The sequence below is a fragment of the Castor canadensis genome, chromosome 11 (assembly GCF_047511655.1).
Source record: "Castor canadensis chromosome 11, mCasCan1.hap1v2, whole genome shotgun sequence".
Taxonomy (NCBI): Eukaryota; Metazoa; Chordata; class Mammalia; order Rodentia; family Castoridae; genus Castor; species Castor canadensis.
Window position 1 is genome coordinate 19,373,907 of NC_133396.1, and position 11,693 is coordinate 19,385,599.

An 11,693-nucleotide genomic window follows, 5' to 3' on the forward strand; every position below is an offset into this window, starting at 1 on the left:
AACTAAGGAAAGAATATTGAAGGCTGTAAGAGAGAAAAAACAAGTAACATACAAAGGTAAACCCATCAAAATCACAGCAGACTTCTCAACAGAAACATTAAAAGCAAGAAGAGCGTTGGGTGAGATCTTCTGGGCACTGAATGAAAATAACTTCAACCCCAGGATACTCTACCCAGCAAAACTACCATTCAAAATAGATGGAGCAATAAAAGTCTTCCATGATAAGCAGAAACTAAAACAATATGTGACCACAAAGCCACCACTACAAAAGATTCTGCAAGGGATTCTGCACACAGAAAGTGAAACCCAACTTAACCATGAAAAGACAGGCAGCACCAAACCACAGGAAAAGAAAAAGCAAGACAGTAGAGAGTAACCTCAACTTAGGTACACACAATCAAACCTTCAAACAACTAAGACAACTAAATGACAGGAATCACCACATACCTATCAGTACTAACACTTAATGTTAACAGACTTAATTCACCCATCAAAAGGCACTGCTTGATGAAATGGATTAAAAAGGAAGATCCAACAATTTGTTGCTTACAAGAGACCCATCTCACCGACAGAAATAAGCATAGGCTTAGGATGAAAGGCTGGAAGATTTACCAACCCAGTGCCCCCCCAAAACAGGTAGGAGTAGCAATACTTATCTCTGACAAAGTAGACTTCAAACCTACATTGATCAAACGAGAGAAAGAAGGACATTCCATACTAACAAAAGGGGAAATAGACCAAAAGGAAATAATAATTATCAACCTGTATGCACCCAATGTCAATGCACCCAATTTCATCAAACATACCCTGAAAGACATAAAAGCATATATAAACGTCAACACAGTGGTTGTGGGAGACTTTAACACCCCATTATCATCAATAGATAGGTCATCCAAACAAAAAATCAATAAAGAAATCCAAGATCTAAAATATGCAATAGATCAAATGGACCTAGTTGATGTCTACAGAACATTTCATCCAACTTCTACACAATTTACATTCTTCTCAGCAGCCCATGGAACCTTCTCCAAAATAGATCATATCCTAGGGCACAAAGCAAGTCTCAGCAAATATAAGAAAATAGAAATTATACCGTGCGTACTATCTGATCACAATGCAGTAAAAGTAGAACTCAACATCAAAAGTAAAGACAAAAAACATGCAAACAGCTGGAAACTAAATAACTCATTACTTAATGAAGAATGGATCATCGATGAAATAAAAGAGGATATTAAAAAGTTCCTGGAAGTCAATGAAAATGAGAACACAACCTACTGGAACCTATGGGACACAGCTAAGGCAGTCTTGAGAGGAAAGTTTATAGCCATGAGTGCATATATTAAAAAGACTGAAAGATCCCAAATCAATGACCTAATGATACATCTCAAACTCCTAGAAAAACAAGAACAAGCAAATCCCAAAACAAATAGAAGGAGAGAAATAATAAAAATAAGAGCTGAAATCAATGAAATAGAAACCAAAAAAACCATACAAAGAATTGATGAAACAAAAAGTTGGTTGTTTGAAAAAATAAACAAGATCGATAGACCCCTGGCAAACCTGACTAAAATGAGGAGAGAAAAAACCCAAATTAGTAGAATCAGGAATGCAAAAGGGGAGATAACAACAAACACCACGGAAGTCCAGGAAATCATCAGAGACTACTTTGAGAACCTATATTCAAATAAATTTGAAAATCTAAAAGAAATGGACAGATTTCTAGATACATATGATCATCCAAAACTTAACCAAGAGGAAATTAATCACCTGAATAGATCTGTAACAAAAAATGAAATTGAAGCAGCAATCAAGAGTCTCCCCAAAAAAGAAAAGCACAGGACCTGATGGATTCTCTGCTGAATTCTATCAGACCTTTAAAGAAGAACTGATACCAACCCTCCTTAAACTGCTCCATGAAATAGAAAAGGAAGGAAAACTGCCAAACACATTTTATGAAGCTAGTATTACACTTATCCCAAAACCAGGCAAAGACACCTCCAAAAAGGAGAACTATAGGCCAATCTCCTTAATGAACATTGACGCAAAAATCCTCAACAAAATAATGGCAAACCGAATTCAACAACACATCAAAAAGATTATTCACCACGACCAAGTAGGCTTCATCCCAGGATGCAGGGGTGGTTCAACATATGAAAATCAATAAACATAATAAACCACATTAACAGAAGCAAAGACAAAAACCACTTGATCATCTCAATAGATGCAGAAAAATCCTTTGATAAGATCCAACACCATTTCATGATAAAAGCTCTAAGAAAACTAGGAATAGAAGGAAAGTACCTCAACATTATAAAAGCTATATATGACAAACCTAAAGCCAGCATTATACTTAACGGAGAAAAACTGAAACCATTCCCTCTAAAATCAGGAACCAGACAAGGATGCCCACTATCTCCACTCCTATTCAACATAGTACTGGAATTCCTAGCCAGATCAATTAGGCAAGAAGAAGGAATAAAAGGAATACAAATAGGTAAAGAAACTGTCAAAATATCCCTATTTGCAGACGACATGATCCTATACCTTAAAGACCCAAAAAACTCTACTCAGAAGCTTCTAGACATCATCAATAGCAGGATATAAAATCATCATAGAAAAATCATTAGCATTTCTATACACTAACAATGAGCAAACTGAAAAAGAATGTATGAAAACAATTCCATTTACAATAGCCTCAAAAAAAATCAAATACCTAGGTGTACACCTAACAAAAGATGTGAAAGACCTCTACAAGGAAAACTATACACTTCTGAAGAAAGAGATTGAGGAAGACTATAGAAAGTGGAGAGATCTCCCATGCTCATGGATTGGTAGAATCAACATAGTAAAAATGTCGATACTCCCAAAAGTATTCTACATGTTTAATGCAATTCCCATCAAAATTCCAATGACATTCATTAAAGAGATTGAAAAATCTACCATGAAATTTATATGGAAACACAAGAGGCCACGGATAGCCAAGGCAATACTCAGTCAAAAGAACAATGCAGGAGGTATCACAATACCTGACTTCAAACTATATTACAAAGCAATAACAATAAAAACAGCATGGTACTGGCACAAAAACAGACCTGAAGACCAGTGGAACAGAATAGAGGATCCAGATATGAAGCCACACAACTATAACCAACTTGTCTTTGACAAAGGAGCTAAAAATATACGATGGAGAAATAGCAGCCTCTTCAACAAAAACTGCTGGGAAAACTGGTTAGCAGTCTGCAAAAAACTGAAACTAGATCCATGTATATCACCCTATACCAAGATTAACTCAAAATGGATCAAGGATCTTAATATCAGACCCCAAACTCTAAAGTTGATACAGGAAAGAGTAGGAAATACTCTGGAGTTAGTAGGTATAGGTAAGAACTTTCTCAACGAAACCCCAGCAGCACAGCAACTAAGAGATAGCATAGATAAATGGGACCTCATAAAGCTAAAAAGCTTCTGCTCATCAAAAGAAATGGTCTCTAAACTGAAGAGAACACCCACAGAGTGGGAGAAAATATTTGCCAGCTATACATCAGACAAAGGACTGATAACCAGAATCTATAGGGAACTTAAAAAACTAAATTCTCCCAAAACTAATGAACCAATAAAGAAATGGGCAAGTGAACTAAACAGAACTTTCTCCAAAGAAGAAATTCAAATGGTCAAAAAACACCTGAAAAAATGCTCACTATCTCTAGCAGTAAAGGAAATGCAAATTAAAACCACACTAAGATTCCACCTCACCCCTGTTAGAATAGCCATCATCAGCAACACTACGAACAACAGGTGTTGGCGAGGATGCGGGGAAAAAGGAACCCTCTTACACTGTTGGTGGGAATGTAAACTAGTACAACCACTCTGGAAAAAAATTTGGAGGCTACTTAAAAAGCTAGACATTGATCTACCATTTGATCCAGCAATACCACTCTTGGGGATATACCCAAAAGACTGTGACACAGGTTACTCCAGAGGCACCTGCACACCCATGTTTATTGCGGTACTATTCACAATAGCCAAGTTATGGAAACAGCCAAGATGCCCCACCACTGACGAATGGATTAAGAAAATGTGGTATCTATACACAATGGAATTTTATGCAGCCATGAAGAAGAACGAAATGTTATCATTCGCTGGTAAATGGATGGAATTGGAGAACATCATTCTGAGTGAGGTTAGCCTGGCCCAAAAGACCAAAAATCGTATGTTCTCCCTCATATGTGGACTTTAGATCAAGGGCAAGCACAACAAGGGGATTAGACTTTGATCACTTGATAAACTGAGAGCACACAAGGGAGGTATGAGGATAGGTAAGACACCCAAAAAACAAGATAGCATTTGTTGCCCTCAATGCAGAGAAACTAATGCAGAAACTTTAAGGCGACAGAGGCCAATAGGAGAAGGGGATCAGGAACTAGAGAAAAGGTCAGTTCGAGAAAAATTAATTTAGAAAGTAACAGTTATGTATAGGAAAGGAATGAGAGGAATTTCACACTATAGCTATCCTTTTCTCAAACAGCAAAAACCCTTGTTCCTTCTTATTATGGCTTATACTCTCTACAACAAAATTAGAAATAAAGGCAGAATAGTTTCTGCTGGGTATTGAGGTGGTAGGGGGGAGAGGGAGGGGGTGGAGTGGGTGGTAAGGGAGGGGGTGGGGGCAGGGGGGAGAAATGACCCAAGCCTTGTATGCACATATGAATAATAAAATAAAAAAAAAGAAATAGCTAGTCAGAAATCTAATGAAAAAAAAAGAATCTTCTTAACTTAATCTCCAACCCTTACATCTTTGTATCGTGTTTACCTACTTTATTGTTAATAGTTCAAAACTTCTTTTTATGCCCTCAATCTTATTGTTGGCATCAAGAAGGCACACAGTTCATATTATTTCTAGTAGTCTTTTATTAAAGTTACCTCTATTAAAACAATTCCTCATCAAACTCTGTGATTAAAAAAAAAGGTCCAGGTCACCAGAAGAAAATTCTTTAGAAGACCACTCTAGGTTCAGAAAGATGTAAGCTGATATTTCTTTGTAACAAAGATCAGCATGGTCATAGGAATTTGAACTTGAATACTGTCTCAGAAAGGCAAAAAGGTCTCAATGTGGATAGGGAATCCAGAGAAAATGAAACAGACCAAAATAGAGATTGAACTACTAGGACATCTTATTCTGAAAGAAATAATTTCTAGTTGTAAATTTCTCATTTCAAGGAACCAATCATGGAATAAATCTTGTGAAATTTTATATCAGTTCTTCAATTTCTTGAACTTGGGATGAGACCACTTCACCATTCACTACCTCCTGCACAATTGTCTTGATTTTTCGGGTTTTATTTGGATCTAAAGATAAAAATTGAATAAAAGGGAGAAAGCATTAGTATTTCAAATATTAATACAAAATAGATTGTTGTTTACAGTAAGCTTCTAAATTGGGTATTGCTGATATAATCTATCAAATGAAAACCTTCAAAGTGACTTATATTATAAAAATGTGTTTTATCCAGTGAAAATGAAACATATTCAGTGTTGTGCATATATGAAAATATTTCTCATTTTTTTCTTTGAGATAGGGTCTCACTATGTAGCCCAGGGTGGCCTCAAACTCCTGATCCATCTGCTCCTGTCTCCAGAGTGCTGGAATTACAGGTGTGAACCACAACACCCCACATATTTTTCTGAACATTTAAAAGTGGTTGTGGTGCTCTTAAGACATCTTTATAGAGAGGGTTTTTTTCCCCCTGCTGAGCTTGCCAAATGCTTTAAGAGATGGCACACTATTCATTTTGATGTAAGAATACATAAATGTTTTTCCTTGGCAAAGAATACAAGTATACTTTAAGTTGTCAATAGTGTAGTATTTGATGAGAGCTTACAGTTTTAGTCATTAATAGGTGTGATTCTGACTTATTTTCAGTGATTCACATCTGCATACCTTTAGAGGAATCAATTGACTGCGTTTGAGACTTGGAGCTGGTCACAGATGAGCTTTCATCAAAACCATCACTGTAAAGAGAACAAAGGATAGACCTCATGTGATGCTTGCTGGAACGAGAAGATATAAAAGAATTCACTATTTGAGCTAAAAGTTAGAAAAGTGCATAAAATTATGGTCAAATAGAGAAGGTATTCCAAATTTCTTGGATGAAGGATGCACTCTGAAAGTAATCAATTAGTTTGATACACCCTTGTTTTCAAACCCTGCCTAAAATGGGCTCTCAAGATGAAGCCTCCTGGAAATTCATGGAAGATGCAGCCTCAGAAATTAGATCCCCCAATTTACTATCTTGAGTTCTTCTCCTTCAGTCCAGACTGCTATTCCTTTTGGAAGTTTTGCTACAGTAAGTCTGAGATGGTTCAGATGGCTACTGTTTGACATGTCATCCTTAGCATCAGGTCATTGAATGGGAGGTTTTTCTAGAACATGCCAGTATTCATTTACAGTTAGCTCTGTCTGTGATACCTTTGCTCATTGCAGCATTTTATGAATTATTATCAAGTAAGATAATGGGTGAAAACATTTTGCACAGTATTTAATAAATCCCAGGCAATGTATTTCCCTTCCTTCCTTCCTTCCTTTTTTCCCTTCCTCCCTCCCTCCCTACTTCTCTCCCTTTCTTTTTTTTTGAGACAAGGTCTCACTATGTAGCCAAGGCTGGTCTGGAACTCACGATCCTCCTGCCTCAGCCCCCAAAAGATGGAATGAGAGCCAAGCGCCGCCGTGCCTGGAAAGAGCTGCTATTTTCTATCAACTAAGCTTTGTTATTTTCTACTGCAGAAACAACGGATCTGCATCCGTCTACGGTCCATCAGCCCCTGAAGCATTTTCAACTCCTTTGCGGACTCACCCTTGGGCCTCCCCGTCCAGCAGGCGGCGGTAGGTGTCGATCTCCAGCTCCAGGCGGGCCTTGACGTTCAGCAGCCGCTGGTGCTCGGCGTTCTGGCGCTCAGTGTCCGCGCGCACCTGCTGCAGCTGCTCCTCCAGGTTGCCGATGAGCTGCTGCACCTGGGACAGCTGGCCGCAGTATCCGCCCTCGGTTCCCGCCAACGACTCCTCCAGGGACTTCTTCTGCACGTGGGATGGAAACGGTACAGACAGCACAATGGAGGGGACCGAATAGAGGAGGGCCTCTCATGGTCTAACGCACTGCAGAGGCAACACGGTCTTTGGGAGCCCACACGACGCTGAGTGGCACGCGAGCTTACCGTGGCGAGCTGGGACTGGAGCTCGAGCTCCAGGTTTTGGAGCGTGCGCCTCAGATCCGTGACCTCGTTCTTGCTGGACTGGAGCTGCTCGGTGTTGGTGCTGATCTCCTTCCTGAGCTCCCCACTCTGCAATAGCAGAGAGGGTGGAGGGGGCGAGCGCTGAGCGGGCTCGCCTCTTCCTGTGAATGTATCCAAACCTTTTGTTTTCTTGTTACCTTTTCCAGGTACCAGGCCTCGGCGTCCTTCCGATTCTGCTCCGCCATGGTTTCGTACTGGGCCCTCGTGTCGTTGAGGATCTTGGTGAGGTCCACTCCTGGCGTAGCGTCCATTTCTACGGTGACCTCGCCTGGGCCACTGGCCCGGAAACTTTGGAGCTCCTGGTACAGCAAACAAGGGAGAAGAGTGCAAATTGCGACTTTAAGGATCCTAGATACTTTTGCCTTTCTTGGCCAGGTATGTTGGTACATGTTTGTAATCCCAGCTACTTAGGAGGCAGAGGCAGGAGGATCTCAAGTTGAGTCCAGCCTCAACAAACGAAAGGACTGGGGGCATGGTTCAGATGGTAGAGGGGGAGGTCCTGGATTCAGTCTCCAGCACCACACACACACACACTCTCAATTTTGAGTGACTTGGTATAAATACAAACACATTAATACAAGAAATGATAACTTTTTAAACCTAAAAATTCAAACTTTTCTTCTAACTTGAAAAGAACTTAAGATATTTTCACAGGCTCTCTAAATTCCCATAGATTCTATGTGCTATGCCTCTGGGCCAAATGGATTAGATGGCCCTGCTTCTAGAATGTCCACTGTCTTAGCAGGTTACTGGGGGAGGGGAAAGGAGAGGTCAAGCACTGCTGCCAGAGCCCAGGCTGCAAGCAGTACCTGGCTTGCCCTCTGTTTGCACCTCAGGCATTGAAAATCCAGTAGAAACTTCTTTAGAAGCCTAGTGCCAGTCTCCACTCTGTACTCCAGCCTCTCACACACACTGTGGTCCAGCAGAGATCCGCCTGTGTGTCTTACATTGATTATAGCCAGTTTCTCTAACATTTACAGCATGTTATGTTATCCGTAGGCTTTTGTGTTTAAATTTTTGAAATATTTCAAATTTTTAATAAATCACTAAATCAAGATAATTAAAATTTGTATGGTCATTACTTAATAATGAAAATGATAAAATCAGAAAGTGCTTCTTATTCATTAAACCTTAGCAGGAACCACAGCAGCTGCCACAGTAACACACACACACACACACACACACAAACTCACAGAGAGAGAGAGAGAGAGAGAGAGAGAGAGAGAGAGAGACAGAGAGAGAGAGACAGAGACAGAGAGAGAGAAAGAGATCATATTTTGACTCCAGATTCACAAACTTGCAATTGTAATTTTTGAGTCTGGGGGAAAAAATCCTCTGACCTCCTCATGGTTCTTCTTCAGGTAGACCATCTCCTCCGTCAGGTTCTCAATCTGCATCTCCAGGTCTGCTCTGGCCAGGGTCAGATCGTCTAGCACCCGGCGAAGGCCGTTGATGTCAGCCTCCACAGTCTGGTGCAGGGCCAGCTCATTCTCATACCTGACAGCAAAGTTTGGAACAGTTTAGGAAATCAAGGCAGTCATTTGGACAAGGCCCCTGCCATCTTTGTGGTTATTCAATGCATGAATCTGTGTAACTGTTTAAAAACACTAGCATTGCCAGTGTATGTTAAGTTTTTGCTTTTGTAACTTTTTCCTTTCATTTAAAAAAAAAATCATAGTTTACTGTTGGGTTGAAGAGTAGAATGGTGAAAAAATTGTCAGGTGACACTTTTCTACTAGTAATAGCATTGCCTTCCTTGGAATAGGGTCCCCTTTGGCTGACTGCTGTGCCTTTGAACAGCAGTAGCCTCTTTCTGTAGGTGGAGCTTCTAAAGGCATCCTAAAAGCAGCTGAAAAACAAAATGATAGTTACTCTTTTTGCTTATTTCTTATGATTTAATTTAAAACCTTGGCACTTCCTTAGTAGCTTTTATTGAGATTTTATAGGTTCAAAACCATCATTACTGCTACTTCTTATGAGGAAATTTTGTAATGCAAAAAGGAAATTCATTTTTATTCCTTATGCCTGGCAGGGTCAGGTATGGGAACATAATAATAAGTGCATGGCTTGTCTTTCAAGTTGTCTGTGTCATCAGGAAAACAACTGTTTCATTTAACCCTGTGGCAAAAACATTATCAATTCATGTTGATACTTTGAAAATTCAGGTTTAGGATATTGGTAGAATTATCGTGTTGAATCATGAATTCTTACAAATATGGTGCTCCATAACCCTAGGAATAAGCAGGTTAAAAGTTAAGGATGAATAATGTGAGTTACATTTGATTCTAATTACTTTTTAGAATGCCGTGGGTGAATTTGCCCAAACACTGAGTAGATGGAGCTTGTGATCTTCAGAAGATTTGAAATATTTGCTATCAGTGGAGAAGACAGGAAATAGGGAATAAGGAAAAATGGTGGGAGGTGTCAGTTGTCATCAGTCTGTCCCACTCACTTCATCCTGAAGTCCTCGGCAGCCAGTCTGGCATTGTCAATCTGCAGGATGAGCTGGGCATTTCCAACACTGGCAGAAATGATCTTGCAAAATAAAGAAAGACATAGAAAATGAAGTCCTAAAATACTATGACTGTACAAATAGTATTTTTGACATTAAGGCCAAGTGATGATGTAAAACTCTATTTTATTAAGCGTTCAAGGCAGTTTCACTTTTTAAGAAAATGTATTTATAAAATATTATTGAAAACTAAGAAACAAACAATTCCTACAGGAAGATAGTAGAAATAAAGTCACTTTATGGTAAATGATAAGTGGAACTAAAATTCCTGAGATGAGAAAATTCTCCAAGTACAGTCTAATTGAAAAATATCAAGATTGCAGGTGATTATCACTGTAAAATGTTGTAGTAGTAAAAAAAGAAAAATAATGCCCATAGCCCCATGCAGCGAACATGCGCTCACCTTATTCCTGAGGTCTTCAATCAGTGGGTAGTATTTACTGTAATCAGTCTGTGGCCCAGAATCTGCAGTCCCTGATCCTCGTGTTTCATACCATTCTCGAATTTTGTTTTCTAACTCGGTGTTAGCTTCTTCTAGAGTTCGAACCTTATCTAGGTAGGAAGCTAATCTATCATTCAGATTTTGCATAGTTGCTTTTTCTGATCCAGAAAGAAGACCTCCATCATGGCCAGAGGTGACACCTAGACAGACACCTCCCGGGCTTCCCCCCAGTGCCATTCCCATTCCCACTCCTCCAAAGCTATATCCCAGAGGTCCCCCATAAGCAATGCCCTGTCCTGCCAAGGAACTTCCAGAGCCACCACCAAAGCCAGAAGTAGAACCAAACATGGAAACAGAAGAAAAACCTCCCCCACAGCCAGTGCCAAAGCCGAAGGTGCTTCCCCCATAGCCACTGCCAATGATAGAAGCAGACATGCTGCCAGATCTGCCTGCCATCCCATTCTGTGAAGACAGCCGCTGGGACAGTCCTGAGGCGCGCACTGAGAGCGACATGGTGTTGCTGGAGAGAGAGCCGCAGCCTGGGGAAGGTGTTGACAACCAGAGAGGACCAGTGCCAGTGAGCCAGAAGGGTCAGCCTTTTATAAGCCATGAGATAGGCGTTGCAGTTGAAAAGCTCACTTGCTCCATTAGAAATAGGGTGCCTCCCCTACCCCTTTCCGGCCAGCTCAGCAAGTATGTGATTTATGTATAATGAAAACTCATTGATACAGAAATAATTGAATAGTCATTTCCCTTAAATATCTGTTGTACAAAAAAGGAAGTTGGGTGGAGTAGAGTTAAGTTGTCATAGGAATTTTTCTTCCTTAAATTATTTCAGTGCCTATATTCTCAGGATTGCCCAGTGTCTTCCACAGAGTAGGAATGCAATGGGGTGATTGCTGAATGGATATGTTAATGAATACCTCTTCCTAAACCTTAAGTAAGCTTCAGAATGTTCTCCATTCATCTTTCCTATCTGTTTCCTTTGGAAACCCTGTACAAACCATCCAACCACAATCCAGTGTATCTTTTAGGAGAATACAGTTTCAGAAGCAGTTCCAAAATGCGCTGGGGGAAAGGTGGGATATTTTCCAGGTTGATGCTGGAATTTGAGTTTTCAAGGATTTAAAAACTTGTCCTTCGATATTGCATAGTTTCTCTTTTTTGACTTAGGAAATAAGACCAGCTGAACACTGAAAAGTGCTACTGTTGAGTAGAAAATCATAGTTATTTAAACAGTTTTTCCTTTATGCAAGAATAAAGGATAAACTGTGAAATCAGGGGCCCCTGTTTTTTTTTTTTTTTTTTTTTATTGCTCTGCACCCACCACTAACTAAGAGCTATTCTCCACAGTGATTGGCCAATGAGCATGTTGACTGGATGTATGGATTATATAAAACTTCAGGTTTTGTTGCCATTATTATTAAGAGGAAATGTGCTGTTCAAACTAAG

The 11,693-nt window shown here is 39.8% G+C and overlaps 1 protein-coding gene across 1 annotated transcript; it reads right to left on the minus strand.

Annotated features, from left to right (window-relative positions):
* Nucleotides 1–4,925: 4,925 nt before the first annotated feature.
* On the minus strand, nt 4,926–10,789 carry Krt12 (keratin 12). The gene is made up of 8 exons (XM_074048916.1): nt 10,203–10,789; nt 9,740–9,822; nt 8,628–8,784; nt 7,425–7,586; nt 7,210–7,335; nt 6,852–7,072; nt 5,939–6,009; nt 4,926–5,346 (listed from the first exon to the last, which is right to left on the minus strand). Exons 1-8 carry the CDS (start codon nt 10,752–10,754, stop codon nt 5,249–5,251), a joined length of 1,470 nt encoding a protein of 489 aa, XP_073905017.1. The 5' UTR covers nt 10,755–10,789; the 3' UTR covers nt 4,926–5,248.
* Nucleotides 10,790–11,693: the final 904 nt, after the last annotated feature.